This window comes from Podarcis muralis, chromosome 18 (genome assembly GCF_964188315.1).
Source record: "Podarcis muralis chromosome 18, rPodMur119.hap1.1, whole genome shotgun sequence".
In the NCBI taxonomy this organism is placed as follows: domain Eukaryota; kingdom Metazoa; phylum Chordata; class Lepidosauria; order Squamata; family Lacertidae; genus Podarcis; species Podarcis muralis.
The window spans coordinates 4,399,983-4,419,133 of record NC_135672.1 but is presented as its reverse complement, the minus strand read 5'-3'; the positions used below and the strand labels follow the sequence as shown (position 1 = coordinate 4,419,133).

At 46.4% G+C, this 19,151-nt stretch overlaps 1 protein-coding gene across 1 annotated transcript; it reads right to left on the bottom strand.

Moving 5' to 3' along the window:
* Nucleotides 1–2,783: 2,783 nt before the first annotated feature.
* Nucleotides 2,784–18,561, bottom strand: MOB3A (MOB kinase activator 3A). Its single transcript, XM_028713989.2, has 5 exons — nucleotides 18,429–18,561; nucleotides 15,053–15,128; nucleotides 9,614–10,161; nucleotides 7,169–7,371; nucleotides 2,784–5,297 (listed from the first exon to the last, which is right to left on the bottom strand). Exons 3-5 carry the CDS (start codon nucleotides 10,026–10,028, stop codon nucleotides 5,268–5,270), a joined length of 648 nt encoding a protein of 215 aa, XP_028569822.1. The 5' UTR covers nucleotides 10,029–10,161; nucleotides 15,053–15,128; nucleotides 18,429–18,561; the 3' UTR covers nucleotides 2,784–5,267.
* Nucleotides 18,562–19,151: the final 590 nt, after the last annotated feature.

The following is a 19,151-nucleotide window of genomic DNA, read 5'->3' as shown; positions in this document are numbered from 1 at the left end:
ATATATCACAGAAGGGATGTAACCTAAGACCACCCCCCAGATACATCATACCGACATCACAGAAGGGGCAGTCTACAACAGAAATCTGAGTGCATTGTTCATCTCCTGTCTGGCAGGTTACCTGTCAATGGTCACTTGATTGGATGCCCTGGGGAGCCTGGCCAGTCTTTTGTAATGATAAATCCTTAGTTCCTGAGCCAGGTCACAGGCTCACACCCTATTAAAACACAGACAGACATGCCCTTAAGACATAATTTGTGAATGAAAAGACGATGGGGAGGCTTTTCCATTTTCCTCTGACCTTGCAGAGAAAACATTTGGTCAGTTTGGGACAGTTTGGGAATCAAAAATGGTTCCAGGTCGGTCCTCCGGTGTTGATCCATGTATGTGCTTGGTTGGCACATTTATTATATATCTAAGACCTTAAAATTCTTATCACAGGCTCACATCTCTCACCTGTCTGCAGAAAGGTGAGCGAGGGACACAGATTCATTGCATCCGCTTTGAGAAACAGCAAAAGTCGGTCCCCTCAAAAAAACCCCGAACTACTCTATTATTCTTTTAGAAGTATATTTAAACAAGCACATTCACAATCCAGGAAATGGTCCTTGCAATTGATCTCTCTTTTTTAAAAAAGGGACTTCCCTACCCCCCAAAAGTCCCTTCTTGCCAGCACACATGGAAATCGAGAGCTTTTCAGCCTCAAAGTTTGTTGGCACATTTTGATAGGCTTCTGGGAACTCCCCTCTGGAATATCCCTCAGTCCGGGAAGGAATACGAGGACAACGGGAGGGCAAGGGAGAGGAGGAGGAAAGATATTTCAGAGAAAGTTAAGAGCATGTGGCTGTCAACAGCCAAATCCCATAGCAGCTGAGAATCCAGTTTCAATCAGGAATGGAAGCACAACGTTGGTTCCTATTGCATTTCATGGCAATTCCACACCGTACTTGTGTCTTCCTCCACAAAGAATCTGTAGTTCAGGGCGCTGAGAGGGGTCAGGAAATGCCCTCCCTCCTCCTTGCTCCCCTCAGGGAACTTCAATCCCCAGAGTTCCTGGAAAGGATTAGCTGTTAAACCGGGAACCGCAGTTCTGAGAAGGGGAATAGGGGTCTCCGAACAACTCTCAACATCAAAAAAACTGAGATCATGGCCACTGGTCCCATCACCTCCTGGCAAATAGAAGGGGAAGAAATGGAGGCAGTGAGAAATTTTACTTTCTTGGGCTCCATGATCACTGCAGATGGTGACAGCAGTCACGAAATTAAAAGACGCCTACTTCATGGGAGAAAAGCAATGACAAGCCTAGACAGCATCTTGAGAAGTAGAGACGTCACCTTGCCAACAAAGGTTCGTATAGTTAAAGCCATGGTCTTCCCAGTAGTGATGTATGGAAGTGAGAGCTGGACCATAAAGAAGGCTGATCACCGAAGAATGGATGCTTTTGAATTCTGGTGCTGGAGGAGACTCTTGAGAGTCTCATGGACTGCAAGAAGATCCAACCTCTCCATTCTGAAGGAAATCAGCCCTGAGTGCTCACTGGAAGGACAGATCGTGAAGCTGAGGCTCCAAGACTTTGGCCACCTCATGAGAAGAGAAGACTCCCTGGAGAAGACCCTGATGTTGGGAAAGATGGAGGGCACAAGGAGAAGGGGACGACAGAGGGCGAGATGGTGGGACAGTGTTCTCGAAGCGACCAGCATGAGTTTGACCAAACTGCGGGAGGCAGTGGAAGACAGGAGTGCCTGGCGTGCTCTGGTCCAGGGGTCACAAAGAGACGGACACGACTAAACAACAACAACAAACAACAACAACTCCCAGCGCCCGCAACAAACTACAGTTCCCCAGGATGCTTTGGGGAGGAAACCAGGACTTTTCAAAGCAGAGCAATACTGCTTTAAATGCACAGTGCAGAAGGGGGCTTGATTCACAGCTGCCAGAACCGTTCTCTTTGGGCGTTCCCACTTCTCCGAATTTTGCGGAGCATCTCTCCCATGAAAGGTTGTGTCCATAAAAACAGGTGTTTAGGGCATGGGTAGGCAAACTAAGGCCCAGGGGCCGGATCCGGCCCAATCGCCTTCTCAATCTGGCCTGCGGGCAGTCAAAGAATCAGCGTGTTTTTACATGAGTAGAATGTGTCCTTTTATTTAAAATGCACCTCTGGGTTATTTGTGGGGCATAGGAATTCGTTCATCCCCCCCAAAAAAAAATATAGTCTGGCCCCCCACAAGGTCTGAGGGACAGTGGACCTGCTGAAAAAGTTTGCTGACCCCTGATTTAGGGTAATATATGCATCCAATCACATATTCGTGTTGTTTTTAATTTCATTTATGAATTGCTTCCTCTGAAGCGATTTCAAAACACACACAAAAACTTTTGCATTAGAACCTGCATGGTCATGTAGGCAAAAATGTATTTGAGGAATGTACATAAAATTTGTTAAAACACAAGACATGGCTTGCAATAAATACGTTAAGCGGGCATATGAAGATATTTGCATTAAACATACGGGGAAGGTTTTTAATGTTTGATGTCTTACTGTGTTTTAATTTGTGGGGGGAAAGGGAGTGTGGCCTGAGAAGTGTTCTGAGGGCCAGACCGGGGATTCTGAGGGCCACATCCGAGGTTCCCTTGCCAACCCAGCCAATTCAAGAGGACACGCTTCAGAAGACCTGGGACAGGACTCGTTGTGTCCCAAAATTGCTAAAAAATAATAATAAAATCCCACCAGGATCCCATCAAAAGCACAACACTTTATGGTGAGAGAATAGATTATCAAACGGAGGCAGTGCTAGAAAAGTTTATTATTATTATTATTATCTTTAAAAAATACATGTATTTCCAGCTAGTGGTCTGAACAGAGTTCTGCACGTAAAAGTACAGGCAGATTTTGCCCAAGCGAAATAATTCCCCGTAAGATCCAGGCCCCAAACCACTTACAAAAAAACCCCAAAGAGGTTTAATGGCAGGAAGAGGCTCCTTTCAACCCTACCCCCCAAATCACAAGTCCGAGAGAGTCCTAAAAACTGATTAAAACTCACATCGGCTTCTGAAGCAAGAATTTTTTTAGCTGGAACAGGTAGGGCGGAGGCGCATGCCCAATATCAAGTGGCAGGGAGTTCCAAAGCGTGAGCTCAGGACCGATTTCTTACAATTATTGGGCAGCACCTGTTGTGGCAGTGCCAGTTCCGCTGGTCAAAGTGGGAGGGGATCCCATGGGTGGGCCAGTTTCTGCGCACACTCAAACGGGTGCCCCTCTCCACCCCCCGCCTGGGCAAGGGAAAGGAAGGGCCAGCCAGGAAGAAACACTCCGGTCAAGTGGCGTCTGTGAGGGCCGTGGCCTGAAGTTCAACACAGAATCCTAGAATCGGAAGGGAACCCTCAAGGTCATCCAGTCCAACCCCCTGCAATGCAGGGATCTCAGTTCAAGCATCCATGGCAGATGGCCCTCCAACCTCTGCTTCACAACCTTCAAGGAAGGAGAGGCCACAACCTTCTTCTTGTGGGATGTGAAACACAAGAGCAGTCAAGTACAACATTCCTAGAGTGAACATGTTTACACCTGGGGAGGCATGTTTGTCCAGCCAGCAGGTAAACTTCCTGTTTCCTTTTGGGCTGGGACAGACTTCCTCTGCATGTGACTAGAGGTGGGTGTGGCCTCACCTGTGCAGGTAATGACAAAAGCACAGGGCAGGGCAGCCATCTCTCAGTCTTTGACTACATGCATTGAAGAAGCAACATCTGGTTAGCCAAAGATGCCCTTAGCCATAGCTGTCAATGTTTTCCTTTTTTTTAAAGGGAAATCCCCTTATTCCGAATAGGATTCCTCACAAGAAAAGGGAAAAGTTGACAGCTATGTCTCTAGGTTTCCAGCCAAGAGAGGACAAAGGGACTGTCTCCTTAGGAGATAATTTCCAGGTGTATGTTACTTTGCTAAGCTAAGTCTGCCTTCTGGGATCCAACTGTGAACAGAATGTGAGTAAGTAAACTCTTTTTATACTTTTATAGAAGACTGTGCTGTGTCTTATCTTTTATGAGGGAATAAGGGGAAAATACCAGAATAGTTATTATAGAGGCTTTAGGGAGCCTGAGCAAACATATCCGCTGCGAGTTTAAACAGGGGAATGTTACTCTGCTAAAATTGTAAACTTGTTAACACAATTTGGAAAGGCTATAATCAAACAATATATCCTCTCCTGCATCCCTGAACATTCCCACACTTCCGAGGGAGTCCCTTCCGCTGTGGAACAGCTCTCACTGTCAGAAAGCACTTCCTGATGTTGAGTCGGAATCTCCTTTCTTGCAACTTGAAGCCATGGGTTCGAGTCCTGCCCTCCAGAGCAGGAGAAAGCAAGTTTGCTCTTCCATGTGACAGCCCTTGAAATATTTGAAGATGGCTCTCATGTCTCCTCTCATTCTCCTCTCTCCTAGGCTAAACGTCCCCAGCTCCTTCAACCGTTCCTCATCAGGCTTCCTTTCCAGACCCTTGATGATTCTGGTCGCCCTCCTCTGCACATGTTCCCAGCTTGTCAACATCCTTCTTAAATTGTGGCATCCAGAACTGGACACTGGACTCCAGATGTGGTCTGACCAAGGCAGAATAGCGCAACGCTATGACTTCCCCTGATCTGAACTCTAGACTCCTTTTTCTAAATGCTCACAGAAACCACCTGTTGAATTATCTGTTCTAATAATAATAATAATAATTTTTATTTATACCCCGCCCTCCCCAGCCAAGGCCGGGCTCAGAGCGGCTTACCAGCAATAATAAAAACAAGTTGAATGATTCTAGGACCTTTCCTGGTATCAACGTCAAGCTCACCGGTCAATAGTTACCTGGGTCTTCTCCCCCCGCCCCTTTTTTTAAAGATAGGGACAACATGAGACTCATGTTGTGGGTTCGAATCCCACATTGGGCAAAAAGAGTCTTGCATTGCAGAGGGTTGGACTAGATGACCCTCAGGATTTTCGGGTTCTATGATTCTATCCCTGGTTATAATACATACAGGCACACACACAACATCATACACACACTCTCTCTAACAAGGAAAATCATTGTATAAAACAGTTTTTAGTAGTCGTCTTAGGATAACTCTCTCTCCCCCCCCTCCCCCTTCTTTGGCTTTGTTTTATAAAACAATATATTATTTTCTTTAAAGAGGGGAGGAAGGAAGGCGCTCCAGATTCCGCTTGCCCTCCCTAGTGGAGGAGAGTTCCGCAGTCCCAGGAGAGGCTCGTATCTGGCCGGGGGAATCGCTCCCTGCAGGGCGTCAGTGGCAAATCCTTGAGGTCATTTCCTTCTGTCGAATAGAAGAGGGCAGGGGGAAAGAAATGAGTGCTTTTCTGCCGTCCGAAACTGTGAGAAAGAATGAATATCTATCTATATCTATATCAGCTTGGCTGCATTTTAATGTTTCAATGTTGTGTTTTAATCTTGTTTTTAAGTTGTATTCATTCAACTTGTTTTTATTATTGATTGTTAGCCGCCCTGAGCCCGGCCTTGGCTGGGGAGGGTACTATATTATTATTATTATTATTATTATTATTATTATTATTATTATTATTATTATTATTATCATCATCATCAACATTGCACAGCAACAAAGGTAAAATAAGGTTCAGGACACCACTTTTTAAGAAAAAAAACAGCAAGCTGCTAGACCTTATGAAGGTCTTGTAGGCAAGGTAGGTTAACGGCATATAAATATAATAATAACAGGACCAGTAATAATGAAGATGATGGTAATAATAAAAACGATTTCCAAATATTACTTGGCGTTGCCATTTTTTAAAAAAATCATCTTATTATGTCTTATGGAAATGACTTTGGAATTTTGCGCACCAGGCAGTATATGAAAGCTATAAAAATGATGATGGTCATCGTAATAACATGTGGGGTAGCTCAGTCGGTAGAGCATGAGGCTTTTAATCTCAGGGCTGTGGGTTCGAGTCTCACGTTGAGCAAAAAGATTCCTGCGTGGCAGGGGGTTGGGCTACGTGACCCTCGTGGTCCCTTCTCCCTCGACGGTGCTGTATTTCCGTTTCCAGTATTACTAATGACAATTTCCAAATGGGGCTTAGCCTTGCTCTTCCTCTTCTTTTCCAAAATGACCTCAGTGCAAGCCGCTTGGTGATTCTGCACGTTGAGCGGTATATAAATATCACTGAAAGCCACAGGGTCATAGAACTGTGGCGTTGGAAAGGAACATCAAGGATGATCCAGCTCAACCCCTGACAATGCGAGAGGGCTGTATTTTATGCCATCACCTTGGTGGTTTTGTACATATAAATACAGTCATACCTTGGGTTAATAATAATAATAATAATAATAATAATAATAATAATAATAATTTATATTTATACCCCGCCCATCTGGCTGAGTTTCCCCAGCCACTCTGGGCGGCTCCCAATCAAGTGTTAAAAACAGTACAGCATTAAATATTAAAAACTTCCCTAAACACGGCTGCCTTCAGATGTCTTTTAAAGATAAGATAGCTGCTTATTTCCTTCACATCTGAAGGGAGGGTGTTCCACAGGGAAGGTGCCACCACCGAGAAGGCCCTCTGCCTGGTTCCCTGTAACTTGGCTTCTCGCAGTGAGGGAACCGCCAGAAGGCCCTCTGTGCTGGACCTCAGTGTCCGGGCAGAACGATGGGGATGGAGATGCTCCTTCAGGGATACTGGGCCTTTTAGGGCTTTAAAGGTCAGCACCAACACTTTGAATTGTGCTCGGAAACGTACTGGGAGCCAATGCAGATCTCTCAGAACCGGTGTTATATGGTCCCGGCGGCCGCTCCCAGTCACCTGTCTACCTGCTGCATTCTGGATTAGTTGTAGTTTCCGGGTCACCTTCAAAGGCAGCCCCACGTAGAGCGCATTGCAGTAGTGCAAGCGGGAGATGCTTCACGTTGCGCGTTTTCAGGTTACGGACGCACCGAAACCCGGAATTACCAGAACAGGTTACTTCCGGGTTTCAGGGCTCGCGCATGTGCAGAAGCGCCAAATTGCAGGCCATGCGTGCGCAGATGCGGTGCTGTGGGTTGTGAACGTGCCTCCCGCATGGATCACGTTCGCAACCCAAGCGTCCACTGTATGAAGAAAAGATTGGCAAGCCTCTTCCGCAGAGGAGGCCTGGTCCCAGCCCAAGGGGCTCAGCGCGGCTGGGCACTCACCAAGGGCTCCAGCTCCTTGGTGTCGATGAGGCCAAACTCCGTCACAAAATAGTAAAAGTGCTTGTAGCAGGTGTTGACGTGGGCTTCGGAGCCCATCTGGGCGATGCGGTCAAAGTGGTGGATGTAGACGTGGACGAAGACTCGGAAGAGCCGCGAGAGGATCTTCTTGACGGACTTGAGGAAGTTCTTCTGGAACGGGGTACCTGGTGCGAGAAACGCACATGATGCCCAGGTGACGACGGGTGGCGGAGATGCCCAACACACACACACACACTGCCCCTGTCTAAGGTCAATACTGTCCACACTGGCCAGCAGCAGCCCTCCAGGAGCCTTTTGGACCTCTACGGCTGAGCTATGGCCTTCCCTCTAATAAAAAAGTTTCTAGTCCTCCTCGTTACAAATACCATATTTTTTGCTCTATAAGACTCACTTTTTCCCTCCTAAAAAGTAAGGGGAAATGTGTGTGCGTCTTATGGAGCGAATGCAGGCTGCGCAGCTATCCCAGAAGCCAGAACAGCAAGAGGGATTGATGCTTTCACTGCGCAGCGATCCCTCTTGCTGTTCTGGCTTCTGAGATTCAGAATATATTTTTCCTTGTTTTCCTCCTCCAAAAACTAGGTGCGTCTTGTGGTCTGGTGCATCTTATAGAGCGAAAAATACGGTGTACAACTGATTTAAGTAGCAAGCTTGCTTCCTATCAAGTCAGACTGATGGGTCCATCCAGCCCCCTGCTGATCAGCCTTCTTGCTCCTGATGTGAAGCAGCTGACTCCAGCTTTCTTAAGCAGCCTCAGTGAGTTGCTGGAAACAAACATTTCTCCTTTCTGACCAGACCTTGCTGCTTCTTGCGACTCACAGCTTTCTTGACCCCCGGATCGTCCAACTATGTGAACTGAGATACACCTGACCTTAGGACTGGACTGGACCTTGTATACAGACTCTGCCTCTAGGCAAGTACCCCCCCTGAGACTTGGCTGGTTTCTCCAATGGATCAGTTGCCAAGACTGAAAGTCCCTGCCTTCCCACAGCCATCTCAATCCCCTCCTCTCCAGGGCTTTCTCCAAACAATCAGAGACTGCTCCTGTGTGCAGCCAACCTCTCCGCTGCCCTTTTCATGCCTCTCCTGGTTCTGGGAGACCAGCGGAGAGGGGAGCTTGTCACAGCAGGAGGGGGAGATATCCGTGACACTTCACCAGCCGGACTCATCTCTGCCTCCCTCCTCTCCTGCTTCAGTTTCCACCTCTGATTCCGGACTTCCCTTGGGCGTTCCCCCAGCAGGTTCCTTCCACCACTCTTCTGCATCCAGTCAGTCCATGACAGCTGCCTAGGTCTCCTCCTCTCATGGGTTTTCCCCAAGCAATCGGAGACTGCGCCTGCGCAAAACCAACCTCTCCTCCGCCCTTTTCATGCCTCTCCTGGTTCTGGGAGACTAGCGGGGAGGGGAGCTGGTTGCAACAGGAGGGAGAGACTCCCTGGCATCTTCACCAGCCTGACCCATCTCTGCCTCCTGACCTCCCTCCTCTCCTGCTTCAGCTCCTGCCTCTGATTCTGGACTCCTCTCTGGCACAGACTCTCCCCGCTCACTAAGCCCTGTTGCCTCTTCAGCTTCTGCCACCTCCACCTTCCAGTCCTCTTCCTCTTCTCCCTCTGACTCCTCATCGCCGTCCCACCACCCCTTCCCGGGCTCTGAGCCTTCTTCCCTTGGGGGCTCCCCAGCTGGTTTCCCCCCCCCCCCATGCTTCCTCTGGGTCCAAACCACCCCACGACAGAGGATCTGTCCAGCACAGGGCAAAAACTGAACCACCACCTTCCCGTGACTTGGGAATGCAAGGTTCTATTAATTATAATAATAATAATTTATTATTTATACCCCGCTCATCTGGCTGGGTTTCCCCAGCCACTCTGGGCGGCATCCAACAAAGTATTAAAATACAGTAGTCTGTTAAACATTAAAAGCTTCCCTGAACAGGGCTGCCTTCAGATGTCTTCTCAAAGTCTGGTAGTTGTTTATCTCTTTGATATCTGATGGGAGGGCGTTCCACAGGGCAGGCGCCACCACCGAGAAGGCCCTCTGCCTGGTTCCCTGTAACTTGGCTTCTCACAGTGAGGGAACTGCCAGAAGGCCCTCGGAGCTGGACCTCAGTGTCCGGGCAGAACGATGGGGGTGGAGATGCTCCTTCAGGTATACTGGGCCGAGGCCGTTTAGGGCTTTCAAGGTCAGCACCAACACTTTGAATTGTGCTCGGAAACGTACTGGGAGCCAATGTCGGTCTTTCAAGACCGGTGTTATGCGGTCTCAGTGGCTACTCCCAGTCACCAGTCTGGCTGTCACATTCTGGATTAATGCAGCCTAGAACCCCATGCGCCTTTTTGTGCAGCCCCATCACGCTGCTGGCTGACGTCCGGCGGCCCCCCACCCCACCCCAAATCCCGAAAACGGACTCACCAACGTTGGTGGGGAAAAGGTCCTCGTTGTTGATCTGCACTTCGATCCAGTTCATCAGCAGGTCCATGTATTGTGGAGCCGAGAGGGCAGTGGGCTTGCGGGATTTCTCGTCCTGCCACCGGTACTCATATTTCGGACCCCCGGACATGACGGGGCAGCTCTGCTCCGTGCAGGAGTCAGCGATGGTCCCATAGATGAGGTTGATGCGGTTGAAGAAGTCCACCACATGGACGGCCACCCAGTCGTTCAACTCCTCGCCCGGCGGCAGCTGCACGGCCACCTTCAAGTCCAGCCCGGCGTTGAGAGACGCCTGCGCCATTTTGTGCAGCTCAAAGCGCTGCGTCCCGGGTTCGAATTTCTTCTTGGGGCGGAACGTGCGGTCCTTGTTGAAAACTTGCCGCAGAGGGTTAGACATCTCCTGCTCGATTCGGCTGCCCCACAAAAGTTACTGATAGCCGAGAGATTTGCCACTGCGACGGAGGAGTTTTTCGGACAACCGAATTTTAAAGTGTCAAGGAGTTCCGCCGGTCGTTCAGAGGCTCTTCAACCTGCAGCAGAACGGATAGACATGATTTTTATATAATGCCTTTTCTTTTTAAAACAGAGGGGTTTTTTTTGGAGGGGGACAGCTGTCAGGGATTTTTTAGCTGCGATACCTGCCTTGCGATGACTCTAGAATGATGACTCTTGGGGTCCCTTCCAACTGTACAAGTCTATAATCCTGTGAACCAGTCCAAGCCTGGAATTAGAGGTGGTTGTAATCATCATCATCATCATCATCATCATTTATTTGTACCCCCCCCCCCCCGGCCAGAGCCGGGTTCAGGGTGGCTAACATCACAAAACTAATACAGTATACAAAGAACATAAGAACATAAAAACAAGCAATCAATCACTTAATTAAATGCATCTTAAAATTAGTTCAGAGCAAATTAAAATCTGGACAGATGGCAGTGCACAGGTAAAATTGAGAGAGGTTAATATTCTCCAAGGGATACGGGTGGTGCTGTGGGTTAAAGCACTGAGCCTAGGACTTGCCGATCAGAAGGTCGGCGGTTCGAATCCCTGCAATGACGGGGTGAGCTCCCGTTGCTCGGTCCCTGCTCCTGCCAACCTAGCAGTTCAAAAGCACGTCAAAGTGCAAGTAGATAAATAGTTACCACTCCGGAGGGAAGGTAAACGGCGTTTCCGTGCGCTGCTCTGGTTCGCCAGAAGCGGCTTAGTCCTGCTGGCCACATGACCCGGCTGTACGCCGGCTCCCTTGGCCAGTAAAGCGAGATGAGCGCCGCAACCCCAGAGTCGATCACGACTGGACCGAATGGTCAGGTGTCCATTTACCTTTTTAATATTCTCCAGGGCCAACTGTTACCACTGGTCTTTTAAAGGACCCGTGAATGGGCTAGAAGGCCTCTTTAATGCTTATTCTTATACAGAAAGAAAAGACAAAAAAAATTCCTTCCAGTAGCACCTTAAAGACCAACTAAGTCAGTTCTTGGTATGAGCTTTGTAGAAAGAAAAGAATCAGACTGAACCCCGACCAAAGGCCTGGCAGAAAGATGTTAAATCCCACAGGGTCCTAGTCTCTTATGAGAGAGCGTTCCACCAGGCCAGGGCCACCGCCAAAAAGGCCCTGGCTCTGGTCAAGGCCAGTCTAATCTCCCTGGGTCCTGGGATCTCTAATGTTATAAGAGAGAGAAAATATGGTGCAGCAAAGGGGAGATATTAAAAAAAAGCACCATGGGAAGAAAAAATTAGTATGTATTGGAATGCATATGTGAAATTTCTGGAAATTTAATAAAATATAACTGGGGGGAAATGAAGGCGCCTCCTACTGAATTAACTGCCTCCTCCTTCACTGTTAAAAACATGCAGAGTGTGTGTCTCTCTGTGTGTGTGTGTGTGTGTGTGTGTTTGTGTTTATATATGAGAGATGGTTCTTGAAGGCCAGGAATCGAGGCCCCTGGGGTGTCTCTAAAAGAAGAGAGGTGTCCCGTGAAGGGAAGTTGAGAGAGGAAGTCGAGGGCGGGGAGAGGGAGGGCAGGATCCGACCGCCCTCCTGCAGCGGTGCAAGCTCCGTTTACAAAGAACCGAGTTCGGGCTTCGCTCGAAAGCCACATCCTGTGTGCAGATACATGTCAGTTTTGGTGAAGAAAGCAGGAAGTGCAGAAAGAGAGAGAAGCTGCGTCTCGAAACAACACAAAAGCGCCAACCAGAAGATATTGCTTCAAAGCTTTGGAATCGTAGAGTCGGAAGGGACCCGAGGGTCATCTAGTCCAACCCCCCCCATGCAATGCAGGAATCTCAAGTAAAGCATATAGAATCTTTTGGAACACCCTGGGGAAAGGGGTTTTTCCTGTAAAAAAAAGGGGGGATCTGCTTGGAATAAGCTGGTTGCTAGTTGCCATCAACAGCCCACTCCTCCTCCACGAATTTCCCCATTCCTCTTTTAAACCCTGTGGGAGGGAGTTCCGCAGTTTAACGGGAAATTTCTGCCTGGAATCTTCCCACGATCAGATTTCCTTGGATGTCTGCAAGATGAGAGGGAGAGAGGAGGCCTTTTTCTCAACCCACTTCCTCCAAGCCATTGAATCTACCCCCTCTTACGCCGCCGCCCCCCCCAAAATACTGCAACTCTTCTTGCCTGACTCAGACCCAGAGGACCACTGAACCCAGCATCCTGTTTCTGACAAGGGTCAGCAGGCGGCCTCCGGGGAAGCCCACCACAAATGCACCAGCCTTTCCCAGTGGCCTGTCCGCTTGTTGTCGTTTAGTCGTGTCTGGCGTGCTCTGGTCTCCCGGACATTTCCCCCTCAGCCCCCTCTTCCCCTCTTTCCGCAATATGGCAATGGAGGTGATGCTATTATAATTCCAAAGGGAGCTGAGCTGGACTGAGAAGCAGCAGCACAGCCGCCATTGCTGTGAGAATGTGGCCATTCAATGCTCTCCCAACTTGGCGGCAGGAGGATTCGCTTTCTTCAGGTGAGCCACGGAGCCAGGGCTTGGCTTCTACAGAAATGGTACCCCAGGTGAAGAACTTTGCTTCAGGATGAGGACAGAAATTGCGCAACGGTGGCACGGCGACAGCGGGAGGCCCCATTAGCTAAAGTGGTACCTCAGGTTAAGAACAGTTTCAGGTTAAGAACGGACCTCCAGAACGAATTAAGTTCTTAACCCGAGGTACCACTGTACTGCTAAAGCCCAGATGCCTCACACCCCACCTCCAAGCTTCACAGAACTGAGCTATGCCTGATTATCGTCTCCCAAAGCAACTTGTTGTTGTTGTTGTTTAGTTGTTTAGTCGTGTCCGCCTCTTCGTGACCCCCTGGACCAGAGCACGCCAGGCACCTCTGTCCTCCACTGCCTCCTGCAGTTTGGTCAAACTCATGCTGGTAACTTTGAGAACATTATCCCACCATCTCGTCCTCTGCCGTCCCATGTCCTTGTGCCCTCCATCTTTCCCAACATCAGGGTCTTTTCCAGGGAGTCTTCTCTTCTCATGGCCAAAGTCTTGGAGCCTCAGCTTCAGGATCTGTCCTTCCAGTCAGCACTCAGGGCTGATTTCCTTCAGAATGGATCAGTTGGATCTTCTTGCAGTCCATGGGACTCTCCAGAGTCTCCTCCAGCACCAGAATTCAAAAGCGTCCATTCTTTGGCGATCAGCCTTCTTGATGGTCCAGCTCTCACTTCCATACATCACTACTGGGAAAACCATAGCTTTAACTATACGGAACTTTGTTGGCAAGGTGATGTCTCTGCTTTTTAAGATGCTGTCTAGGTTTGTCACTGCTTTTCTCCCAAGGAGCAGGCGTCTTTTAATTTCGTGGCTGCTGTCACCATCTGCAGTGATCATGGAGCCCAAGAAAGTAAAATCTCTCACTGCCTCCATTTCTTCCTCTTCTATTTGCCAGGAGGTGATGGGACCAGTGGCCATGATCTTCGTTTTTTTGCTGTTGAGCTTCAGACCATATTTTGCGCTCTCCTCTTTCACCCCCATTAAAAGGTTCTTTAATTCCTCCTCACTTTCTGCCATCAAGGTTGTGTCATCAGCATATCTGCAGCAGTTGCTAATTCAGAGGTAGACTGCTTCTGCGTGGGGAGGTTCAGATTCTTAAATACAGGGAAACCTCTTCCTTTTTGGCAAGGCCCCATGATTTAGCATCAAACTTTTTAGAAGGCAGACAGAAGGAAACAGTATACACTGTGCTTGTAATAAAAAAGGTGGAATTAATTTTACAGGTCTGGAATCCAGGCCTGATGAGGAACGGTTGAAGGAGCTGGGCATGTTTAGGCTGGAAAAGAGGAGACTGAGAGCAGATATGAGAGCCACCTTCAAATATCTGAAAGGCTGTGACAAGGAAGGTAGAACAAGCTGGTTTTCTCCTGCTCTGGAGGGTGGGACTCGAACCCATGGCTTCAAGTTATAGAATGGAGACTCCGACTAAACATATGGTAGAAACTTTCTGACAATAAGAGCTGTTCAACAGGGGAAGGTTTCTAAGCAGAGGCTGGATGGACATCTGCCATGGATGCTTGAGCTGAGATTCCTGCATTGCAGGGGGTTGGTCTGGATGAGCCCTGGGGTTCCCTTGCAACTCCACAATTCTATGATTCTATGACTCAATGAAATGCATATTTTTATTTTTTTAAAATCAGGGAGCTAGGAAACAATGCTGAACTATCCCATTCACAATCCTTCTCAAGTCACTCCAGAGAGTCATTTTACTGGAGGACGGTGTTTTGTTTTTTGTTGCACAATATTCATTTTTTGTTGCACAATATTCATATTTTTTGTTGCACAATAAGTCTGCTTTTGAAATCCACATGGACAAGACTAACTTTCACCCTCTATACATTATAATATGATGTAGAAAGTATTTACAAAAAGGGGGGAAGTCTAACTTTTGTCCCTGCTTAAAACATTTTTGTTTAGTCAAGTAGAAGTTACATGGGTTTGAGCTCCATCATCCTTTGAATATTTCAACATAACTGCTTTTAACTGCCCCCCCTTAAAAAAATGACCATTTAAACATTTCCTATTGTCATTAAACTTCTTAGAGGTTCTTAAGCAGTATACAAATTTTGTGAAATAATACACAGATCCATTTATTTCAATGGGTCTACTCTGAGGTGTATTAACAACAACAATAGTTCTGTTTATATACTGCCCTTTATAAAAGATCCCAGAAACAAATCAATAAATCAATATTTATTTATTGTATTCACAGCCCCCCTCCCCACTCTCAAGATCTTAATTTAATCCCCAACAACACGAGGAAGTTGAGCGGTAGCCAGGAAGCAACAGCTCAAAGAAGATTTTTACTTTCCCCATATGTATCCCATCGAAAGGTATTCAGCCCCAATTCCCGCATTGCAAGGAATCTTCGTTTTGTTATTTATAAATAACATTATTATTTATTAAACCCAGGTTCATGTTCTTACCGGCACCACTTTCCGACCGGAACAAAATGCGGAGCCTCAAGGCGGAATTGGCGATGGGTCTCCTCGTCGCTGTCTCCTTTTTTGAAAATTATAAGAAGAAGGGAGAGGGAAAAAGATGGAAAAAGGTGGATATTTTAAGAAAAGGCTCCTGAACAGGACCCTGAGGTCACCCTACGGAGCTCGGATTGCAAGTCGCTCGCTCGGATCCTGACCCAAAACACGGGAAATCTCTCTGTTTGAGGAAGATTCAGAACCCAGATGAGTAATGCCTGCTGAACTCACTTCCTTTTAGGGAAAGCGACGGTCGTGCAAGAGGTTTTTTTTTTTCCTTTTCTTCTTCTTTTTAAAAAACCCAAGGGTGACATTATTTATACGAAAACGACGTTTTTTTGGAGGGGAGCCAGAGGAATACAACCCCCCCCCCCCGGTTCAACTGATCTGGGATTTCCAAAGTGGTTGGAACTGACACTTTCAGGGGTCAGTGGAAATGATTCTGGGGTGAATTTTCTTATGTTTTGTAAAAATCTATGCACTTCTAAGAACAAGACATAGACTGAATGATACGTTCATGTTTTATTATAATATTTTATATGTTGGGAGTCGGCCAGAGTGGCTGGGGCAGCCCAGTCAGATGGGAGCAGTAATAATAATAATAATAATAATAATAATAATAATAATAATAATAATAATAAATTTATTTTTTATACCCCTCCCATCTGGCTGGGTTTCCCCAGCCACTTTGGGCAGCTTCCAACAGAATATTAGAATACAATAGTGTATTAAACATTAAGAGCTTCCCTAAACAGGGCTGCCTTCAGACGTCTTCTAAAAGTCTGGTAGCTATTATTATTATTAATTATTGAAAAGGACGTCCCTCTTTTCATCGGAGAAATGTTGAAACATATGTTGCTTGAATGGTAAAAAAAAAGCCTGCAATAATACATTGGGTTAAAGATACATTTGTCTCTTTTATCGCTTTATTTTTGCTGTCAATTTCGCCATATTAGCATTAACTTCTGAATAGGTCGAGTGTCTATCTATCTATCTATCTATCTATCTATCTATCTATCTATCTATCTATCTATCATCTATCTATCATCTATCTACTGTATCTATCTAATCCATCTAATCTATCTATCTATCTATCTATCTATCTATCTATCTATCTATCTATCTATCATCTCAGGGGCCAGCAAAGTTTTTCAGCAGGGGGCCGGTCCACTGTCCCTCAGGCCTTTTGGGGGGCCAAACTATATTTTGAAGGGGAAAAAATGAACGAATTCCTACGCCCCGCAAATAACCCAGAGATGCATTTTAAATAAAAGCACATGTTTGCCTACCCTCCATTTTGACGCCAATAAATAATATAAAGGGGGGGGGGGAGAAAACCCTCTAAAATTCCAAATGAAAAAGACTCACTGATTTAAAAAATAAAAACCCAGAACTTTCAGGAAGCCAGAATCCCAATTATTCATAGTTCTTTGAAAGGAGGAATTCCCCCTGGCAGGAAATTCTTTCCGCATGCTTACAACGGGAAGATTGCCAGGAAAATCCATTTCCTGCATCTTTCCAGCAACTGGGCTCCAAATGCTGCTTTTGATCTACCAGTTCCCCGTTTTGAGTTTCCAGATCGTGAATATTTTTGGCTGAAATCCCTTCCCCACTGAACCGCAGCCCCCCACCCCCTACCCCGAGACACAGCTGCAAAGCAGGAAGCCCCGAGTTCGAATGCCGCCTCTGACATGAGGCATGAGAAAGGCAAGCCACACCAACCGCCCGGCTCTTGGCCTCAGTCTTCCCCATCTGCGGAATGGGCTGAAGAACACGGGCAAACTTTGCAGCCCTGTCGTAAGGGACAAGATACTGTGTGTGGAGTTCTTTGAACCCCATATGAAGAAAGAAGACGTTTTTAGTTTTTTCCTGTTTGATTTTTTTTGGTCATTCTTCTCTTTAGTTTAGCTTGAATTTTATGGTATATTAGGTTGAAAACCTTTAATAACATTGATTTTTAAAAATTCTCATACTCCCCTGCAATTCACATTTTGCTGCATTTATAAGATTTTGAAATAACAATTACAAGGTGAGCCCGGCTTGGCTGGGGAGGGCGGGATATAAATAAAATTTTATTATTAGTAGTAGTAGTAATAATAATAATGATAATCCAGATCAAATGGGGGGAAGGGGTGGAATTCAAATAAATCTGACAAGCATCTGAAAATAATTAAGATGCCCCCAAGTCCCTAACCAGCACTTTATGGGGGGGGAGTTTTATTATTAAATTAAAATTTGATATCGTTTTGCAAATAACAGTTATCAATGAGGGTGGGAATTGCTTGGAGCAGAAAGTCTCTGGAATTGCCGTCTTTTCCCGTGTATAAAACAATGTTTTCTGAAAAGGAAGGGACCTTTTATCATATGTGGTGGGAATGTAGAGAAATTTTAAAAATTTGGGAAATGATATATAATGAATTGAAGAAAATGTTTAAAATGACATTTGTAAAAAAAACCCAGAAGCATTCTTGTTAGGGATTGTAGGAAAAGACTTGCCAAGGAAATTAAATAACTTATTTATGTATGAGACAACAGCAGCGAGAGTCTTGACAGCACAAGGATGGAAGAATGAGGAAATCCCAATGAAAGAATAATGGCAAGAGAAATTGATTGACTATGTTGAACTGGAGAAATTGACATATAAACTGTGAGATAAGGACAACTGTGACTTTAAAGAAGAATGGGAACTTTTTACAAAGTATTTAAAAAGACAACAAAACGAATTGGACTCTTTGGCAGGTTTTGAATAAACATACACAAACCTATTGATTGCTAACATAGTAAACAGATAATATAAGGATTTATACAATTTTGCAGTACGCAGAGAACAAGAGGTGTTGAGAAATCAGAGAGAGGAGATGGGGAGGGGGAAAATAATGAATATAATATGTTTTGATATTGTGTTATGTTGGAATTGTTAATAAAAAAAAATTAAAAATAAAAATAAAAGGATGTTTTCTGCTAACTTTATTGAGTCAAAAATTGGTGGTCGTCTTAAATACCATCTGTTCCTCCTCCCCGTTAGTTGGCAACCCACCGTGGGAAAAACAGAAAGAGAGGATCGCTGGGGGGGGGGGGAGGAAAGTTAATCGCCCCCCAAACCTCTTGATCTTACAAGGTAGAGGCCCCAACCTCGTCCCTACTCGCGAGTAAGAGAGGAAGCAGGCGTTTCCGGGGCGCGGAACACCGGAAATCTGCAATGCATTGCAACATCAGACAGACTTTTATTTTTTTGCAAAGGGGAACAAAGCTGCAATGCAAATTCGACTGCCGATTTTAAAAGGGGAGGCGGGCGCGCATCCCCGCATCCTCACGTGCGCCTTACCTGCTTTCCGGAGGTGGGCTCCCCAAAACGCGTGTCAAGGTCGGTCTCCCACTTGGCCACGTTCCCGGATCGCTGGAAAAGAGGGAAACTCTCCGCACGTTACTCCACCCTGGAGGCAGGATCGGGGCTGAGCGGCACCACCCCTTCCGGGTCCCGATCCAGGCAGTGCCCTGGCGTGGTCCTACTCGGGAGTAAACCCGTTGAAATTGCAGGGCATCCCCATCTTAATAATAATTTATGGCCCGCGCATCTGGCTGGGTTTCCCCAGCCACTCTGGGTGGCTTCCAGCACGTAGAAAAACATAATATTTATAAATATTATTTTAAAAATATAATTTTTGGGTGGGGAAGTTTTTCAAGCAGAAAAGTCTTGGCCGTCCTCTGCAATTGCTTCACCTCCATATTTGCAGGAAGCGGAGGGACTGGTGGCTGGAGAAGCAACACTTCCTCACCTGGTTCACCTGCGGAACTCACCGCAACAAGAGCATCCTTTTTTGTCACATGTGGTGGAAGTATATAAAAGCTAAAGGCTTTGGGGGGAAAGATAGATAAGGAGTTGAAGAAAATGTTCCAGTTGGTTGTTCCCAAAAGTCCTGCCGCTTTTTTCCTAGGGAGGGAGTTCCCCAAAAAAGATGATTAAACTAATTATGTCTGCGACAACAGCAGCCAGAATAATTAGTTACTAAGGAGGAGGAATTGCTTCAGAAGTTAGGGAATGAAAGTA